We start from the raw sequence: 21,079 nt of genomic DNA on the forward strand, positions 1-21,079 counted from the left end.
TTGAAGCTGCAGAAGCGATGCTTTATTTTAGATTTGGATTGATTTTACCAAATTGTCCCTCAAAAAGACTGTACTAATTTATATTCTTACCAACAGTATATGAGAAAATTTTCTCACTTTAGATATTAATAGTTTCCATTTTGGCCAGATAGATGGGTGAAACTTATCTTGCTTTGGTTTACATTTTCTTGATTACTACTGAGGTTACACATATTCTGATATATTTTATATATATATATATGTCATTTGAATTCCTACTGTGAATAAAAAATATTAAGGTCTTTAAAAAAGGTAAGGCAGATTTTAGTTTAAGTATTGGAGGCTTCCCTCTATAGTTGGTTTTCCTATATCTGACAACAAGGGAGAAACCAGATTCAGATAATAAGGTTTGGCTCAAAACATATTGTGGATAAAAAATGATTTTTTAGAAATGCAACCCAGCCAGAAGAATGCTTTTTTTTTTTTTTTTTTTTTTGAGACGGAGTCTCCCGCTGTTGCCCAGGCTGGAGTGAAGTGGAGCGATCTTGGCTCACTGCAACCTCCGCCTCCCAGGTTCAAGAAATTCTCCTGCCTCAGCCTCCCGAGTAGTTGGGATTACAGGCATGCACCACCACGCCTGGCTAATTTTTGTATTTTTAGTAGAGATGGGGTTTCTCCATGTTGGCCGAGTTGGTCGCAAACTCCTGACCTCAGGTGATCCGCACACCTCGGTCTCTCAAAGTGCTGGGATTACAGGCTTGAGCCACCGCGCCAGACCACAATATATTTTAAAATTACACTTGTTTTAAGTACGATAGGTCCCCTTTCTTCTTCTGGGTTTTGGGAGGAAATAAGTCAATGAGAGATTAACACGTCTCCCTCCTGGGGCAGAGGGATGGAGAAGCCAGTTCTGCTTGGATGGACAGGAATTATTTAAGGAAAGTTATGAAAGATCTGAGCTCTGGGATTGCGCCGTTGACCTCACATCCATTTCACTAGGATGACACCTTATTCCCTTGGCTCTGTTGAGGACTGCCTGGTGCTGCCAAGCCGTGATCCGGGAGGTGGCAGTAAAGCCCCTCTTACTGCAAGCCATAGCTTTCCCAAGGGCAAAAATACTAAAATCTGTGACGAATTTTACCTGAGGGGTATTATCTGTTTCTTTTTGTCCATGCAATCAATAAATGGTCTTCTTTTTCCATTTTAAAGAGCAGTGTTAAGGAGCGCTCAAACTATTTGAACTACAGGCGTGGCCAGGGAGAACTGTAAGACAGGCCATCAGACGGCACTGCTGGTGGAGGGGCGCCCCCTGGTGGGTGGACATTGTTAGTTAAACACTAGTAGTGCAGGTTCCTAGGTGTTTAGGAAGCAGAAGAGATCCAATGCACTTGACCCGCTCAGTCTCTGCGATTATGTCAGGGCCTCCCTAATGTCAGCAGGTGGCCGGTAAACTCAGAGGTCAGCAAGGCAGAACTAGTGGCTAGAGGGGGGTCTAGGCTGGAGAGAGCATGGGGGTGGTGGGGAAGAGCTGTGGACTTCACTGAGAATCCCGAACAAGAAAAACAAGTTGGAGAATTATGAAAGTAAATTTGCCTCACAAAATGAAATGTTGGCAGGTAAGTAAAGGCAGAGTGGAAGGAAAAATTTCACTTCCAAGGATGCCAGCCTAATAAGGGTTCTGAACATCTTTGGAATTAATTGGAAACATGGTTTTCAATTGTGATATCTGTGTAAGTGGCAAAATGTAAGTCAATCTTCATAATGCTTGGAAACTTGAAGATAAGTCTGCACTGCCACTGGCTTTCTTTCTTGATTATGTTTGGAGTACAGCATAGGGAGTTTGCATGGTGCAACCCCAGACACATTTCCAACCTTTATAGCAGTTGGTTAATATGTGTATTTAGCCGTCAGTGCACTCAAATTCCGAATCTGAAAAAGTGCAGGGCATAATGTTGTTTCGGGAAAATAAGCCATGTATTTTGTGTCTAAAATTTAAACCCTTGATACACTTCTCAACGTGTTGATTTGAAAAACAGAATCACCAAAGAAAAATGCAAAGGGACTGTAGAAAAGGAGAAATGTATTGCCAATACGGAAATAGAACTTTAAATTTTTATTGCTATGACTCTATGAAATCTACCTCTATCCTGAGTGAGGGTGAGCATCTAATTATCCAGGTGGAGTAAATTGTAAAAGATGTTTCTAAAGAAGTTAAAAAATTTATTATGTGCAGAACATGTAATAATCTTTTAATTTAGAACATAAGCCAGGAAGTAAATAAATTTTGCTGGCAGAAAATCAACTTCTCTGTGCTTATTGAACAGATCTTTGAAGAATAACAGTTTGAGGAGCCATCTCAAATAATTAGCCTTCCAAGGAAACCTATGTATCTTGACCTGGCCCTGGAGGAGGGGTTTTAGAAATAGGATTGGACTCAGTTTAAAAAAGAGAGAGTGATAGATTCTGCTAATAGAAGTTTGAGAGAATTACAAAATTAAGTCAGCAATTGAATCGGAGCCTTCTTTATCTCTTATTGCCGTTCCTACCTACCTTGCAACAGACTACTGAAAGAGAGAAAATTGCATCTACAGTGAAACAGATAATTCATTTTAAAAGAGAAATTCATTTAAAAAATCCTGAAAGGAGATTGAAAGCATACATCGGTGACCAGTAACTATTCTATTCAGGAGAGACGTGTGTGCCTCATCTTTCTCTCCTCAATAGTTCTTTTTTTTCTGGGTGAAGATTTTAAAATCTTGAGGCTTCCCTTGATATATGTGAACTGATACGTAGAAGCAAATAGGGTTAAACAGCAGGATGTTTAAAAATTCATTTATTTAACAAATATTTATTGAGTGCAGACCATGTTTTAAGTCCTGGGGATAAAGAAGTGAACAAAGGCCGGGTGCGGTGACTCACGCCTGTAATTCCAGCACTTTGGGAGGCTGAGGCGGGTGGATTGCTTGAGCTCAGGATTTCAAGAACAGCCTGGGCAACATGACAAAACCCCATCTCCACAAAAAAATACAAAAATTGATCTGGCATCATGGTGCCTGCCTGTAGTCCCTGTCCCAGCTGAAGTGAGAGGATCTTTGGAGCTTGGGAGGCTGAGCCTGCCGTGAGCTGTGATCATGCCACTGCACTCCAGTCTGGGAAACAGAGCGAGACCCTGTCTCAAAAACAAACAAACAAACAAAAAAAAACACAACAAAAAAAAGATCAAAATGGACAAAAATCTCTAAAAATAACAAACAAGATAACAAAGAATACCTATGGATGCTTAAATGTGAAACATGCTGGGTGTAAAAATAAAGCTGGGAACAGGGAGAGGAAGTGGGTCTCTGCCTGCACATTTTGATAGGGTGGCCAGGGAACTGAGGTAGAATTTTATGAATGTCCTGAAGAAAGGGAAGGAGCCATGTGGATATCTGGGGGAAGAGCAGACAGACCTGCAAGGGCACAGACCCTGAGGAGGGAGTGTGCTTGGTTAGTTTGGGAAACAGCGAGGAGGACAGTGTGTCTGGAGTGGGAAAGGAAGAGAGTGGTGTGAGATGAGTTCAGAGAGGAGGAGGGTGGGGATGGGGAGTGGGTAGGCCAGGTCCGGCAGGCCACCCTAAAGATCTGGACATCTGTGTCAAAAGCTTGCAGAGGTGATTATTTGTTTGTGATGATCCCTTCCACACAAATCATTGAACTCCTACTCTCCAATCTACATTTTTCCAATGATGAATCTGAGAGAGAGGTTTTCTCTTTGGAATGTGTCTCTATCTGTTTTTGTGGTTCTCTGGCTAGCCAACTGTATGATGTCTGGCTAGCCAAATGTAACCTCTGCTAGGGTTACATTTAAGACTGTTGAAAGATTTCTGGTTTAAATATACCCTAGCTGGGAGGGACAAATATTTATTGATATGTACTAAAAAATATTCAGGGAAATCCTACTTAATATGGCCTTGGTAACTGCCAGTCCACAGAATATTCAAATGCTTGTTTGATAAACGAAAGCTACAACTGTAATTAGGGTGCATTTACTGATTTCCTGCACACTGCAGCATTTTTTGTTTTTTGAGACAGAGTCTCGCTCCGTTGCCCAGGCTGGAGTGCAGTGGTGCGATCTCGGCTCACTACAACCTCCGCCTCCCGGGTACAAGCGATTCTCCTGTCTTAGCCTCCCGAGTAGCTGGGACTACAGGTGTGTGCCACCACATGGTAGCATTTAAAAATTTTCCAATTAATATGTAACTTATATCTAGTAAAATACATAAATCTTACATATATAACACGATAATTTTTATAAATGTATACACCCCTGTGACCACCACCCAGACCAAGCAAGATACAGACTACTTCCAGCTCCTACCACGCTCTCTCTTGCCCCTTTCTCAAACCAAGGTCATCATTATTCTGGCCTCTATCACCATGGATTAGTTTTACCTGTTCCTGAATTTCATGTAAATGGAATCTTACTCTATGTATCCTTTTGTGACTGACTTCTTTCACTCAGTATGGAATCTGTGAGAATCATCTATGTATTAATAGTAGTAATCTGTTGGTTTTCATTGATGTGTAGTATTTCGGTGTAGGAAACAAAAGCAATGGATTTACCCATTCTACTGCAGGTGGACGTTTGTGTTGTTTTCAGTTTAGAGCTATTTTGTCACACTTCAGTGTTTTTTGTTTGTTTTTTTTTTCTTTTTGAGACACAGTTTCACTCTTGTTGCCCAGGCTGGAGTGCAGTGGCGCCATCTCGGCTCACTGCAACTTCTGCCTCCTGGGTTCAAGTGATTCTCCTGCCTCCCAAGTAGCTGAGATTACAGGTGCCCACCACCACACCTGGCTAATTTTTTGTATTTTTAGTAGAGATGGGGCTTCACCATGTTGGCCAGGCTGCTCTCAAACCCCTGACCTCAGGTGATCCGCCTGCCTCGGCCTCCCAAAGTGCTGGGATTACAGGCATGGGCCACTGTGCCCGGCCACTTCAGTGGTTTTACTTGATGATGACCCTATGTGTTGCTGAGGTTTATAGAACTGATTGCCTCATGCACATTGTTCAGTTGTGTCTACTCTTTCATACCTCCCACCCTTGGTTGGTTTGTCTCTCTGCTGTTTAGAACGAACCTGGAGCTTCCTATAGGAATCTGATCTCCACTTACGTTTGATTGTAAAACTAAGTAAAATATGCTCTGTGCTTGAAAAAGTGGTAGTTCTCTTAATTTTATCTGTATTCATTATTCTTATTATTTTTGAGACCGGGTATCTCTCTGTTGCCCAGGCTGGAGTACAGTGGTGTGATCATAGCTCACTGCAGCCTCCTAAGCGGCTGGGACTACAGGCATGCGCCACCACACCCAGCTAATTTTTTTTTTTTTTTTTGTAGAAACTGGGTTTTGCCATGTTGTCCAGGCTGGTCTCAAACTCCTGGACTTGAGCAATCTGCCTGCCTCAGCCTCCCAAAGTGTTGGGATTATGAGTGCGAGTCACCATGCCTGGCCTATTTTCTCTTTTATTATTATTATTGTTGTTGTTATTTTGAGACAGGGTCTCCTTCCATCATCCAGGTGGGAGTGCAATGGGGTGTGGTCATGGGTCACTGCAACCTTGACCTCCTGGGCTCAAGCAATCCTCCCACCTTAGTCTCCTGAGTAGCTGAGACTACAGGCACATGCCACATGCCACTACTCCCAGCTAATTTTTTATTTTCGGATTTTTTTGTAGAGATGGAGTTTCACCATGCTGCCCAGGCTGGTCTCCAAATCCTGGGTTCAAATGGTCTGCCCACCTCGGCCTCCCAAAAAGCCAGGATTACAGGTGTAAGCCATCAGGCCTGGCCTATTTTTTCTTATGTAAAAAAGTGCTTGAGCCAGGTGCGGTGGCTCATACCTGTAATCCCAGCACTTTGGGAGGCTGAGGCAGGTGGATTGCTTGAGGTCAGGAGTTCCAGACCAGCCTGGTCAACATGGTGAAACCCTGTCTCTACCAAAAATACAAAAATTAGCCAGGCATGGTGGTGCACACCTGTAGTCCCAGCTACTTGGGAGGCCGAGGCAGAAGAATTGCTTGAACCTGGGAGGCGGAGGTTGCAGTGAGCCGAGATTGCACCATTGCAATCCAGCCTGGGTGACAAGGGCGAAATTCCATCTCAAAAAAAAAAAAAAAAGGTGCTTGAGCATTGTAACCCTGTCTTCTTTAGAATCAGAGCCAGGTTTCTCTAGATTATGTAGCTGCTCTGGGAGTTTGTAGTTACTGCTATGAAAATTGGATACTTCTTGTTATGGACTGAAGTGTGTTCCCCCAAATTCACATGTTGAAGGCTTAGCCTCCTCAATACTTCACCATGTGACTGTTTGGAGATGGAGCCTTTAAAGAGGTGATTACTTTTTTTTTTTTTTTTGACGGAGTCTTGCTCTGTCGCCCAGGTTGGAGTGCAGTGGTGCAATCTCGGCTCACTGCAAGCTCTGCCTCCCAGGATCACGCCATTCTCCTGCCTCAGCCTCCTGAGTAGCTGGGACTACAGGTGCCCATCACCATGCCTGGCTAATTTTTTGTATTTTTGGTAGAGACGGGATTTCACCGTGTTAGCCAGGATGGTCTCGATCTCCTGACCTCATGATCCGCCCGCCTCGGCCTCCCAAAGTGCTGGGATTACAGGCATGAGCCACTGTGCCCAGCCAAAGAGGTGATTAATTTAAAATGAGGCTGTTAGGAAGGGCCCTAATCCAATCTGACTTGTGTCTTTATAAGAAGAAGAAATCTAATCACACAAGAGAGACACCAGTAGCACATGTACACAGAGAAATGACCATGTGAAGAGGAGGAAGAGGGTGGCCATCTGCAAGACAGGGAGAGAGGCCTCACAGGAAACGAAGTAGGAAGCAGGACTGGACTCCAGAGGCGGGGCTTAGACATCAGACCAGATTGAGGACTAGCTAAAACAGGGGTGGAAAGTGAGGAGGAAGCACCCTTCAATACCCTTCAATCAGACACACCCACCAGTGTGCTGTGTCAATTTACCATTGTCATGGCAACACCCAGGAGTTACTGCCCCTTTCCACGGCACTGACCCAATGACCCAAAATTTACTACCCCTTCCCTACAAACTTCCTGCATAAGTCACCCCTTAATCTGCATGGACTTACAAGTGTGTATAAATATGACTGCAAAACTGCCCTGGGGTACTACTCTCTGCCTACAGGGTAGCCCTGCTCTGTAGGAGCAGTCACAAAGCTGTAACACTGCCTCTTCAATAAAGCTGTTTCCTTCTACTTCTGGCTTGCCCTTGAATTCTTTCCTAGGCAAAGCCAAGAACCCTCACAGGCTAAGCCCCACTTTGGGGCTCACCTGCCTTACATCAAAACCAACCCTGATGGCACTTTGATCTTAGACTTCTAGCCTCCAGAAATACATTTCTGTTGTTTAAGCCACCCAGTCTGACACTTTGTTATGGGAGCCCTAGCAAGCTAGTAGACCTCCTCAAATAATTTTTCAAATGACATGAGGTAACATTTATAGAATAAGTAGCCTCTTTAACATTTTTCATTTTTAATCAGGAACCTAGCAAAGTCCATTGTTGACCATGGTTTAAATGTGTTCACAAACCAATTGTTCAGTAGCAGACCCCACACAGCCTACATACCCTTCTGGCTAAGCTGTCTCTTGTTGACACGTGCTGCCTACAAAGCCCTGCAAGGCGCTTCCTCACTGCTTAGGTGGACAGTATCCTTTGTGATGAGACCGGTGTTCAATATAAGGTGCTGCTGTTTCCTAATTGTCCAAAAGTTGCTGCTGTTTTGCAGGGTGCCAGAGCAGGAGTGGGTTCTGTGCAGAGGTGGAGATAATGGCCTCCTGCTCAAATCTGTGCCACACTGTGTCATCTTCACTCCAAATCAGCTCTGTTATGTTAAGAGGCCGCCAGTGTCTCTTAAAACACTGACATCAGCTTCTGGTGCTCACTGCAACTATGGAGGCTCAAATTCAACCCAAGGGGCTGGCTGGTGGTGGTGGTCGTGGGAGGTACATGCTAGTTCATTTCTTCTCTTTCTTCCTTTGCACCCAAACTTCCAGCTAAACTTTTTCTTCCTCCCCCAATTAAAAACTGCCCTTCCCCAAATAATAGTGCTCATCTGAGTCTCAGCTCAGCCAGTCTACATGCCCCATCACTCTTATAACCAATGTGAGTCGCTGAAAGGCTGTTCTTAGTGTGGGAAGGTGGGAATGGGATTTCATTTTTAACTTATCTTCAAGGGCATGGATACATTTGAGATTAATTTTTGTGTTGTTTTCAATAATGCTTTTTAAATATTGTTCTTGAAATAATATCAAACTCTAGAAGAGCTGCAAGAATAGTACAAACAACTCCCATATACCCTTTAGTCAAATACATCAACTGGAAAAACATTTGCCACATGTGGTTTATTACTTCCCATCTGTCTGCCTATCTATATATCTATCTATGTATCTATCTATCATATATATGCACATATCTGCATATCTATGCATATTTTTCCTGAATCTTTTGAGATTTAGTTGCAGAGATCATACTTACTTACCCTCAAATGCTTCAAAATCTATTTCCTAAGAACAGGAATGTTCTCTTACAGAATTATGAAATTCAGGAAGTTTAACATTGACAGAATACTATTATCCAATACATGGTCCAAATTTAAAATTTGCCAGTTGTCCCAGTTATGCCAAAATGTCCTGTCCCTCCCCTTCTGACCTCCAGGATCTAATCGGAGATCACATATTGCACTGAATTGTCACCCACTTCAATCTCCTTTAATCTTTGTCTTTCATGACATCTACATTTTTGAAGATGCCAGTTTTGCAAATGTTCCTCAATTTGAGTTTTTTTTGATGATTAGATTCAGGTTATGTGTTTTGGGCATAATTAGAACTTCAGACTTACAATACTATTGTTGTAATTCCTGCCTCAAAAGAAAAAAATGCGTTGAAGAGTTATTATACCCATCCCACAGACTCCCATTGCTTCAAAAACAGCTAGTCGAAAGGAACTAATTTGAGAAACTAATTCACATGGAGGTATTAGTGGTTCCACATTATCCTTCTAATTCAATAAACCTGCTAGGAATCTCTGTATTTAAAAAGTGAATTTATGAATCCAAAGGAATGATGCAAATTTTTCTAAGTCACAAAAGCTTATACTTCCCTCCCCCAAAAAAGCCTTTTGCACTCCTAGGCCTATACTTTTAATAGCAGGTGTGGGCTGCTTCTCATATTCTATACATGTTCCAGGGTGAGGAATAATGCAATTTTACCTAGAGCTATGTTGAAAGGCCCTTACTCTGAAACACTGCAGGAGTAGCCTGCCTTCTATAATTAATGCAGTGATTAATGCATCGAAGCTGTTCATCCATCATTAGTTTGTCTTAGTTTACCTGAGGCTGGCATATTACTTAGCAAGTCCTTCAAGGACTAGATTTCAGAACGATTAAATTTTGAATTGCAAAAGTTCTAACATTTGGGAAGAGAAAGCCCAGTCAACGGTAGGTTAGTTTTTGGCAGTTGCTGGCACTATGAGGACACTGAGTACCTAGGTGAGTGGTGAGCATGCCAGAATAAAGGAGGAGAGTCAGAAGGGGAGGTGTGTTTCAAATACAAACCTTTATCTGTCTTCAAGTTTGCCTGAAGCTGGCCCTTTTCTGGTATGTCCCCATCAACCAAAAAAAAAAAAGAGAGCAGGTAGGGTGTATTTCAAAATATAGTTTTGTTTTGTTTTTCTGAAGAGACTTTCAAGTAGGTTTTTATTGAAGCCTGTAAATTTGAAGCAAAAATCTGTTCTTAAAATGAATATTTTCTAGAATGTGAATTAAATAGTTTTTTTCTTTTTTGATCATTTTAATAAAGCAAAGAAACATAGCATGATGATTTTATCTCTCTTTCCTTTTTTAGGGCAACCATTCCCAAAGTCCTTTCATGTCTTCGTCCTGATTTTTTTTTTTCTGTTTTTGTAGCAGCAGCAGTAACAGCAACTTTTGCATGTAGATCTTGGGAGGAAAAAGTGCAAACCACTGACCACATATTCAGAACTAAAGTTCTTATGTTACAGGCAAGATAAGTGGCATAAACAGGAAGATGTGTTTTACAGAGTGGCCAAAACAAATAACCAATGAATGCAATCTGTGGGATTTGTTTCTCATATTGCACCCTGAGAATACAGGGTTCCAAAAGTTGAGGGAACTTATGTCTGTAGAGTTCTAGAGGTACCAGAATATTCTTGTAGCAGTTTAATCAGGCTTTTTGAACCTGGAATTACGTTAAAAGTTTGAGAGGAAGTATATTATTTTAGCCAGCATCTATGTAATGATAACGGGAAACAGTGAGAAAATTATCAAATTAATTTGCATCAGTTGAAGTCAACATTAAAGTAAATTTAGATACTATAGTTTAAAAGTAATTATTTGGGGCTGGGCGCAGTGACTCATGCCTGTAATCCCAGCACTCTGGGAGGCCGAGGTGGGTGGATCACCTGAGGTCAGGAGTTCGAGACCAGCCTGGCCAACATGGTGAAACCCCATCTCTACTAAAAATACAAAAAATTGGCCAGGCTTGGTAGCGGGCACCTATAATCCCAGCTACTTGGGAGGCTGAGGCAAGAAAATTGCTTGAACCCGGGAGGCAGAGGTTGCAGTGAGCTGAGACAGCACCACTACACTCCAGCCTGGGTAACAAGAGTGAAATTCTGTCTCCAAGAAAATAATAATAATTATTATTATTTGGGTTAGACAAGTCAGTTTATATCTTTAAAGTATTAGCTACAGTCAGACTCCTCATAACTTTTTAATTGCTTTAAGCTTTATAATTTCTTTTAAAGTTTACTTTGTCAATGCACCTTGCTCTGTACATTTTCCAATGAGTATAAAAACGGTGTCATCAGTTTCTTCGTGTGGTTTATAATGATCTCAATTTATTTAAATCCTGTTTAATTTAGAGGAGGAGATGGATTCTCTCAGCATCTTAGTATGGATAGGAATTACTAGAGCCACCCATTTAAAGATTTTATTTGCATAAATATCCTGTGACCATAAGAGGTTGAGGATAAAAATAACGTGGTTATTGTCCAATTTTGCAAACATCAATAACCTATGATCCAATATCTTCACTGCTGACAAAGAGAACAGTTTCTAGTCAGTGGTGTTTAGGATACTTAATCTTCAAATCCAATAGTTTTAGTTTCGAAAGATAAAACAGAAATCTTTTTGTTGCTTTTTTCTGAAGGATAGGCTTTTTTTTGCTTCAGTATGTTTGGGTTTCTCTTCCCTCTCAGCTTTCCTCAGATGAGCTTCCTCTCTGGAGTCTTCTTCTGGGGAAATATCCATAAGTAAGGTGACGGTGTGGCCAATAAAATGGCTGGAATGGAAAACGGTGGTTACACCTTGAAGGGAGGAAAGGTCTGTTTGGAAACCTAAAATGGATTCTGGGCCTTCGTCGAAAAAAATGGAAGGGACACCTGGGTGTCTTTGTGATGGGCTGGGCCCTTGTGACGGGACTCCTCGGGGCAGGTGGAGGGGTGAGTGTAAAGATCTGGCAGTCGGTAGTGTCTGCATTATTTTGTGAATCTCCAGGAGGCGTAAATACCTCTTCCTGTCCTGTGGAGAGGAAAACGCAAGTCAGGAAACAGGTCTGGTAACAGAAGCAGAAGAGTGGTTTAGAGTGGTGGCAGAGGAGAAAGATGGGAAGAGAGAATTAGAGAAATCTCAATGTATATTTGAAAGAACTGCCAACGTTCAATGAAATGAGACACAGACACACCGGATGACCCAGCATTTCCACTGTGGGGAATTTACCCAAGAGAAATGAATGTTTATGTCTATAAAAAGACTTGTTAAGGGGTGTTCACAGTAGCCTTATTCATAATAGCCTAAATGGAAACAATCTAAGTGTCTATCAACAGAAGAATGCATGAAGAAACTGTGTATATTCATACAATGAAATAGTACTCAGCGATAAAAAGGAAGAACTACTAATACCCACAACATGGATACATCCCATGAATGTTGAGCAATAGAAGTTAGACACAGAAGTGTACATACTGTACAACTCCCTTTATATGAAGTTCAAAAACAAGCAAAACTAATCTGTAGTTAAGAAAAAGTCAAAATAATAATTCAGCTTAGGGAAAGGATAGGTATTTTTTAGCAGAAAGTGTAGCCAGGGACCACTCTTTAGAAATGTTTCATATCTTGATCTGGGTGGTTGTTACATAGATATGGTTATCTATATATCTATATGTATACACACACAGGTGTACACACACATATATAATTTGTATATAAACACATATATATGTACATACATATGTTTATACACATACACACATTTATATGTACCCATATGTAAGATGTAATCAAGCCTTACCTTTAAGATGTGTGGATTTTGGCCGGGCGCTGTGGCTCATGCCTGTAATCCCAGAACTTTGGGAGGCCGAGGCTGGTAGATCACGAGGTCAGGAGATCGAGACCATCCTGGCTAACATGGTGAAACCCCGTCTCTACTAAAAATACAAAAAAATTAGCCAGGTGTGGTGGCAGGCGCCTGTAGTCCCAGCTACTTGGGAGGCTGAGGCAGGAGAATGGCGTGAACCCGGGAGGCGGAGCTTGCAGTGAGCCGAAGATCGTGCCACTGCACTCCAGCCTGGCTGACAGAGCAAGACTCTGTCTCCAAAAAAAAAAAAAAAAAAAAAAAAAAAAAAAAAAAAAAAAAAAAAAAGGGATGTGTGGATTTTATTGCATGTAAATTATAACTAAATAAAGAAAATTCAGCTGAAAAAAAGAACTTAATTAATGTTAAGAAAATAAAAATAACTATTCAAAAGTTCTGCTTCAACTGCCCAAGCAGGAAATAATTTCCTAGGGGAAGGGAGGGGCCATCTACAAGCAGCAGGAGAAAGAGCACTGAGAACCAGGATACAATTATTTTTTGAGAAGAAATTTGGATCAAACCCAAGTGTCATAGTCTTCCTTGGCTGTGTCATTGAATCAAATTGGCTACAAAAAAGTAATCTTTTCTTTAGAAAATTGTTCCTTCACTCCCTTAGAGGCTTACATATACAGCCTGGAAAGGGCTGCCAGTGTGAATGATGATAAAATGAACTTCCCCTGTAATCCCAGCACTTTGGGAGGCTGAGGTAGGCGGATCACCTGAGGTCAGGAATTCGAGACCAGCCTGACCAACATGGAGAAACCCCGTCTCTACTAAAAATACAAAAATTAGCCGGGCGTGGTGGTGCATGCCCGTAATCCCAGCTACTCGGGAGGCTGAGGCAGGAGAATTGCTTGAACCCGGGAGGCGGAGGTTGCGGTGAGCCGAGATTGCGCCATTGCACTCCAGCCTGGGCAACAAGAGCAAAACTCCGTCTCAAAAAAAAAAAAAAAAAAGAAGAACTTCCCACAGGAAGTTGAGAGTGCTGAGGCACTTATAAAGGACTAGATTCCCCTCTCATTTGGGACAGTTGAATTCAGGTTTCTTGGCTGTATTGGATATGCTTGTTATTTGCCTATGTCCACAGTCCCTCATACATATATTCTGTTTCATCGATGAACCCTGGAAATGTCAGTTGTCAGTCCTACACACCTTCTGGCTATGGCTGATTGGACCACTGATAGACACTCAACTCATTCCTTGTCTGGTCAGTGACCAATCAGATTCTCACTTAAGAATTGAGCCACAGTGGAAGACGTCAGTGGAAGGTGTAGGGCAGGGGCTGGAGTGTCAGGTTTTGTCCTGTGGAATGTTGAGAATGCAGAGAAGCCAGTCTGCACATAGAAGCAGCAAAATAGGGAAGGCTTCTGGGACAGAGGAAGAGACCAGAAGCCTTGTGGTAACAGAGTGATGTTGGGAGTAGCAGCCTTGGTGTGTGTGTGTGTGTGTGTTTTTGACGGAGTCTCCATCTGTTCCCCAGGCTTGAGTGCAGTGGTGAGATCTCGGCTCACTGCAGCCTCCACCTCCTGGGTTCAAGTGATTCTCCTGCCTCAGCCTCTTGAGTAGCTGGGATTACAAGTGCCCGCCACCACACCTAGCTAATTTTTGTATTTTTAGTAGAGATGGGGTTTCCCCATGTTGGCCAGGCTGGTCTCAAATTCCTGACCTCAAGTGATCCACTTGCCTTGGGCCTCTCAAAGTGCAGGTGTTATAGGCGTGAGCCACCATGGCCGGCCAGTTTTTGGCTTTTCAGGGAGCCCTAGCTATTCTTAAGTTTCTTGGAGATATCCTTATAATAATCAATCTACCTCCAGCTCTACTTGTTTCTAAAGCTAGCTTGAATGGGTGTCTGTTCCTTGAACAAAATACCAACCCCTTCTCCCACAGCTACTCAGGGTACATTGAAATTCTAAAACTGAAACTAGATTGAGACACTTTAAACTGCAGAAAACGACCAAATCCCACATTAGTCGCTTTTTTCCTGCTAAGTTCTGAACCTTACAGGAAGAAGACATTCTGCCAAGAATCTAGTCACTAGGAGAGAAGCTAGTCTCGTTTTTTGTTTTTGTTTTTTTTTTGAGATTGAGTTTCGCTCTGTTGCCCAGGCTGGAGTGCAGTGGCGCGATCTCGGCTCACTGCAAGCTCCGCCTCCCGGGTTCACGCCATTCTCCTGCCTCAGCCTCCCGAGTAGCCGGGACTACAGGCGCCCGCCACCACGCCCGGCTAATTCTTTTTTAAAAATACTTTTAGTAGAGACGGGGTTTCACCGTGTTAGCCAGGCTGGTCTCGATCTCCTGACCTCGTGATCCGCCCGCCTCGGCCTCCCAAAGTGCTGGGATTACAGGCGTGGCCACCACGCCCGGCCAAGCTAGCCTCTGTTTTAAGCCCCATCTTGACATTTTGTTGTCAGCTCAGGCTTAACGAGGCCTTGAACTCTGCCACTAGGTTAACTGTGCTCCAGCTGTTAAAAACCACCCACCCACCCGCCTCTTGTGCTCATCTCATTTCTAGAAACCTGAAGCTACTCTCTAAATCCTCCTCTAACAATTGGGTTTCAGAGCCTGCAAGGCAAGTTTTCTCTGACTCTGGGATGTCCAGTAGTGTTCAGTGCTCTCTTTTTCTGGGAATTTTCAAGGGTTCAACATCAAGGTATAAGCTTGCTTCAATCACTTACCCAGGAATGTGGGCAGGACCACATAAAACCACATTCTTCCAAACAAACTAGACCTATGGTGATCCTATCGGGTCGCTAGTTAGCTAGCACAAGTGTCCTAAAATGTGGGAACAATAGTGATTGGTTTGGGAACCTGTCACATCTTACAAAGTTAGGGCCACACATCTGAGAAAGTGGGTTGATGCCATTTATGGTCTGTGACTTCAGCTGATCTAACACTGCTCATTAATTCTTTTATCTTTGTTCTTCTCTGTTCCTTATCTTCTAAACCTTTGCTATCTTCTCAAATTTCCCTCAAAATTTTCATTCTTCATTCATCTGAAGAATTTGCTTTGAAACTCTCTCTACCTTTCTAAGTTGATTAATCAGCTTCATATTCCGGAGAGAAAGCTGAGGTAATCTGCCATGAACTTCTTTGGTTCCTACTCCTCTCTCTTTAAAGTCTGTACACCTACTGATTCCACTTCTCCCCCTATTTAATCCATTGGAATCCAACCCTGCCTCCTTCCCTCTCCAAAAGCCACTTTGGCAAAAGTCATCAATTGTCCTGGGCTTCTGAAAAGGTGGTTGCAGATGTCCAGAGCACTCTTTGCCTGGCTAACTCCTGTTCAAGTCTCTCTCTCTCTCTCTTTTTGTCAGGGAGGCCTTTCCTACCCAGACGCTTGGTTAAAACCCTTTGCAACATGCTTTCTTAGCACCCTGTGAGTCCACTTTCATCATACTCATCAGCTGTGTGATTATTATTCAGTGGCTATATGCCTGCTCCACTGAAAGATCTACGTGACCGTCTTGTAGACTGCTGCCTCCTCATCCCTAGCACGGTGCCTCCAGTACAATTGAATTGATTGAGAGAAATCTCAGTTTCTATAATTGCAAAGTTACCAAGTTCCTACTTCTCAGGAGTAGTGTGTTGAATAATAAGCAAATATTTCCCCTTATGTAACATACTGACATGCTATCAAAGGCACTGGATGTCAAAGATGAGAGCTCTTCTGCAAGCTTAATAAGACCAAAGTAGGTCAAATATTTAAATGTAGATTAAAAACATTTTGAGAGGCAGAATAGCAAAGTGTTTAAAAGGATAGGCTCTAGAGCCAGGCTTCCTGAGCTCTGCCATTTCATAACTGGGTGAACACAGATAGATTCCTTAACCTCCTTGAGTCTCATTTTCCTCCTTTGTAAAATGAAGAAAAGAATACTACCCACCTCATCATCTCTTTGTGAGTGTTACCGGAAATAAAATGTGTAAAGTGCTGAGAACATTGCTGGACGTATAGTTCACACTTAATAAGTGTTAGCTACGGTTATTAATCTTGAATGTTATGGAAACATTCTGTTAGCCGGAGCACCATTTTCTTAGGCCCATAAAATTTGTGCATTAAAGATAGGGCTACTGGGGACACACGTTACTAGAATAGGACCTCCCCAATGACAGGGACTGGTGACTCTTGGTCACTGCCGGTGTCTCCAGCACCTAGAATAGTCAGTCCCTGGCTTATAGTGGTGCTCAGTAAATACTTGATGAATTAAATGGTCAGGCCGACCTTGAATGTTCCTCTCTGTATATTTTGTGGAGTTCAGTGAGTATTTAATTTCAGTCCCAGAAAATCTGCAATAATAAATTATATTAAAAATTGGCTGGGCGTGGTGGCTTACACTTATAATCCCAGCACTTTGGGAGGCTGAGCCAGGCAGATTACTTAAGCTCAGGAGTTCAAGACCAGCCTGGCCAACATGGTGAAACCTCGTCTCTACTAAAAATACAAAAATTAGCCGGGCGTAGTGGCAGACACTTGTAATCCCAGCTACTCTGGAGGCTGAGGCAAGAGAATCATTTGAACCCAGGAGGCGGAGGTTGCAGTGAGCTGAGATAGTGCCACTGCACACTCCAGCCTGGGCGACAGAGGGAGACCCTGTCTCAAACAAACATACAAACAAACAAACAAAAAAATTAGAGTATAATAGAAGAAACAAGGCAAAATATTGCTTGGAATTTGAATATCAGTTTTAAGGTGGTTTATTATAGTCTAGACATGAAATTCACAGCATACCAACAACTACTTTAAAAACAAGTACTTTTTAAAAAAAGGTAATGATGAAAGACCTTTTTTTTAAATAATTACCTATACTCTGTGGTTATTTGGGCAGACAAAGCTGGCTTGCAGTGAACTATACTGATTTTAAGAGAAGTCAGCTTTCTACTTAAAGTTTAAGTGTGCAGTTCTTCCCTTACATGGCGCATGGAGTCTTAGAAACTAATTCTCATGTGCTTTCAGACTTGAGCCAGAAAGAATAAGTTCTATGACTGATTTACTCACAATAACTGCAAAACTCAATTTATTTTGTAGACTCAAAGAATGACTATCTTGGTCAAATCTCTAATTTCACAGATAAAATATCAGAGCCCAGAAAGTACCAGACAGGCCCCTTTCAATTCTATGCTGTGAGTCAAGTTGTTTCAACAGGTACAGGTTACTACATTAGGGGCTCTGGCAAACGCAGAGATGATTAAGATTAAGTAAGACCCTTTGCTCAAGGAGTGGGCAGATGCTATGAAGCCAGGGATCTGCAGCAGAGAGCAGATGCCATACGTGCCGTAGATGATACACAAATAGCTGTAAGAATTCAAAGGTGTCAGAAAGAGAAACTGCAATTTTAAAATTATTATGTCTTAACAAAGACTTTGTCAAGGCAAAATCATAGTGGCATTTAAATGTTGTGCCTTAAAGCAGAACTGCAACAAACAGAGGTGAAAGCAAGTGGAGGGAGCAGCTGTGGTTGCTGCCGTGCATCAGTGAGAAGAGGGTGAGTATGGAGATCCACACATGACCTTGTCGGGCAGACCCAGGGTGTGTGTGAATGATTGATGAACTGGAAGCAGGGGCTGCTGGGATAGAATGAAGCTACATTTGAAGGACTTCGAGGGATTGTAGGGAAAAGTGAGCCAAATTCGGAAATCAAATCTGATGTTTCAATGGGTGTTTTGTTTTTTGAGACAGAGTTTCACTCTCGTTCCCCAGGCTGGAGTGCAATGGCACGATCTTGGCTCATGGCAACCTCCACCTCCTGGGTTCAAGCGATTCTCCTGCCTCAGCCTCCCGAGTAGCTGGGATTACAGGCATGCACCACCACACCTGGCTAATTTTGTATTTTTTGTAGAGATGGGGTTTCTCCATGTTGGTCAGGCTGGTTTTGAACTCCCGACCTCAGGTGATCTGCCCGCCTCGGCCTCCCAAAATGCTGGGATTACAGGTGTGAGCCACTGTACCCAGCCTCAGTGGGTGTTTTTAAGATGTGAATAAAATAAATCTCTAATCTCATTATAACTTGTTTAGCTATGTGTTTACAAAGCCTCCTGAAGAGCGGTTCACTTTTTGCAGAGAAAGTGGCAGGTGGCTAGTTTTGTTTTATGATGCTTCTTTTAGATGTCACTTTTAGTAGGTGAGGCTTGGGGGCCTTGCCTTGGGATATGGGGGCAGGTTTTGTTCATAATCTATGCCCTGTCCCCTGATTGCCAGAGTGTGTGCAGAGGTTGGATCAGGGGGTTTCTGAGTGTTCCACAACCAGCTCTTATGTCTCTCCCCTTCTCCTGTCTATTGTGAGCTCTGAGGGATGGGAACGGGGAATCTGTCTGGGGATGAGCAGGGTTTGGCTGAGCCCCTGCAAAGCCCCCTCCCCAAGACATGTGAAAGGGGTGAAGTGCTCTGTTTGACTCCTAGGTCCATCTTCCCTAAGCAGCATCTAGTTTTGGAATTAAAATAAACTGAAGAAAAGGTTAGATCTAGGCTCCCCAAGATTTCCTCCCCTTGTATTTCCCTCTTTTCATCCCTTCCCCAGCCTTTTCTTTCCTTTTCCTAGGGGTTTGCAAACCAATTGTAAGGCTCAGGACACATTTTGTAGTGGGAACAAAGAAAGAGAATAGGAACAGTTGAGAAATGGAATCTAATAAAATCCTAAAGAAAGAAACCTGTGCCCACCTCTGTGGCACCAAAATGCAGCTCAATAGATGTGATTAATTAAAGCAATGAACAAAGACTAAATACCCACCATGTGCAAATTAATATGCTGCTGGAGATAGAAAGTGGACAGTGCTGTAATTCAAAGTGGAATTGTTAGCTTTGTAACCATAATAACTAGTATTTGTATAGTGTTTTTAGCTTGAAGAGTTTTTCACAGATGATAGCTCATTTGGTCCTTGCAAACCCCATAACGATGGATATTGTTAATGTTGTCACTTCACATATGAGGAATCTGATACTCAGAGATGTTAAGTGTGTCTAAAGTCACAGAGCTATTGCTGAGACGAGGACCAAGGTCTTCAGGTGACAAAATCCAACTTCCTTCTCTTTAACCACACAGGCTGATGGAAGCTGAGGTAAATATTTCCAATTTATGGGAACGTATAATCATGGAGCCAGTTTTGTCTTTTCCTACAACTTATTAATTAGTGGACCCACAGTAGAATAAAAGCAAAACCCTTACCTTCTGCCACAGTTACCACCAACCAGCATACCAGTAACCAGTAGGAGAAGCAGTGTCTGCGAGCCATGGCTTCTACTGAGCAGTCACTGCGTTGAACCTGATGTTGCTTTAAAGGGGAGCTGGTGAGTCACCAGCAGCCTGATTCAGGTAATTTGCATTTGCACAGTGGACCACAGAGATCAGGGCTTGCGGTGTGAGGGTAAGAAATCAGCAAGGAAATACCAGACAGTATTTGTCAACCAGAAGCTTCTTGGAATGACAGCCAGATATCAATCATCTCTCCCCAGAGGGGGATTTTGGACAACCGCGCCTTCACCATCCTTCTAATCTCTCAAATCTTCTCCCATGTTAGTGCCTTTTAGTTGTGTATATCAGTCTTCCTCTGTAAGAGAAATAAGCTGTCCAGAAATATGCAACAGTGCTTCTCTCTGTGCAGCTTACCTACTTAAAAAGCGAAACAAGAGGGAGAGGGCATTACCCGGAGGCTTCCTGACCCCGGTGGTTTGCAGTGGAGAGTTGGGGATCATTCTTAGGCCCCCAACCAGGGTTTGTGCTGCTTCTCTGCTCTGCTTTTGTCCAGGAGGTGAGGGCAGCAGAATCAGAAAGTGATCTTCCCTAGTGGTCATGATGGTCACTGTCTAAACAAACATAAACATTTGGGAGAGTAACTTAGTGAGTCGTCCTTTCACGGCTCCTCCTGATTCACCATATTGCATAGAAAATGGACATGACATGTCTATGTCCAGTTGGTTTCCTGAGAGAAAGACTTCATCAGCTGCTGGATATATGAGAGGGGATTGTCACAGGTGATTAAGAACATGGACCTTGGAGTTAGGTAAAATTCCAGTCTTTGTTCCTTTTCTTACTAGCTGAGTGACTGTGGTGAGTCCCTGAGACTTGCTGAAGCCTCAGGGGCCTCACCTGTAAAATGGGACTTGTGGTACTACCCTCAGAGGAATTTGTGAATTAAGGAGATGCTTTTAAAAAAAATTTTTTTATAAATTTCAATATCTTTTGGGGTACGAGTGGTTTTTGGTTACATGGATGGACTCTATGGTGGCGAACTCTGAGATTTTAGTGCACTCATCACCCGAGCAGTGTACACTGCACCCAATATGTAGTCTTTTATCCCTCACCTCCTTCCCAACCTCCCCCACCCCTAGCCTCTAAAGTCCATTATATCATTCTGTATGTCTTTGTGTCCTCATAGCTCAGCTCCCACGTATAAGTGAGAACATACGATATTTGGTTTTCCATTCCTGAGTTACTTAACTTGGAATAATGGCCTCCAGCTCCATCCAAGTTGCTGCAAAAGACATTATTTCATTTTTTATGGCTGAGTAGTATTCCATGGTGTATTTCTACCACATTTTCTTTATCCACTCGTTGGTCGATGGCCACTTAGTTGGTTTCATATCAAGGAGATAATTGACATACAGCTCCAACCACAGTGTCTGGCCTGTGAAAGGGAGTGTTTGTGATTGTCATTAAATTATAATAACCCCAACT

At 42.6% G+C, this 21,079-nt stretch overlaps 1 protein-coding gene across 2 annotated transcripts; it reads right to left on the bottom strand.

The window, feature by feature from the left end:
* Window positions 1-10,878: 10,878 nt before the first annotated feature.
* Window positions 10,879-19,654, bottom strand: ODAPH (odontogenesis associated phosphoprotein). Of its 2 annotated transcripts, XM_003832314.5 has the most exons (3): window positions 19,571-19,654; window positions 19,136-19,179; window positions 10,939-11,582 (listed from the first exon to the last, which is right to left on the bottom strand). In XM_003832314.5, exons 1-3 carry the CDS (start codon window positions 19,635-19,637, stop codon window positions 11,163-11,165), a joined length of 531 nt encoding a protein of 176 aa, XP_003832362.2. In that variant the 5' UTR covers window positions 19,638-19,654; the 3' UTR covers window positions 10,939-11,162. The 2 variants fall into 2 exon arrangements, with proteins under 2 accessions (XP_008955966.3, XP_003832362.2); XM_008957718.4 differs by lacking the exon at window positions 19,136-19,179 and having other exon boundaries at window positions 10,879-11,582.
* Between the last annotated feature and the right edge of the window lie 1,425 nt (window positions 19,655-21,079).

Source organism: Pan paniscus, chromosome 3, assembly GCF_029289425.2.
Source record: "Pan paniscus chromosome 3, NHGRI_mPanPan1-v2.0_pri, whole genome shotgun sequence".
Taxonomy (NCBI): Eukaryota; Metazoa; Chordata; class Mammalia; order Primates; family Hominidae; genus Pan; species Pan paniscus.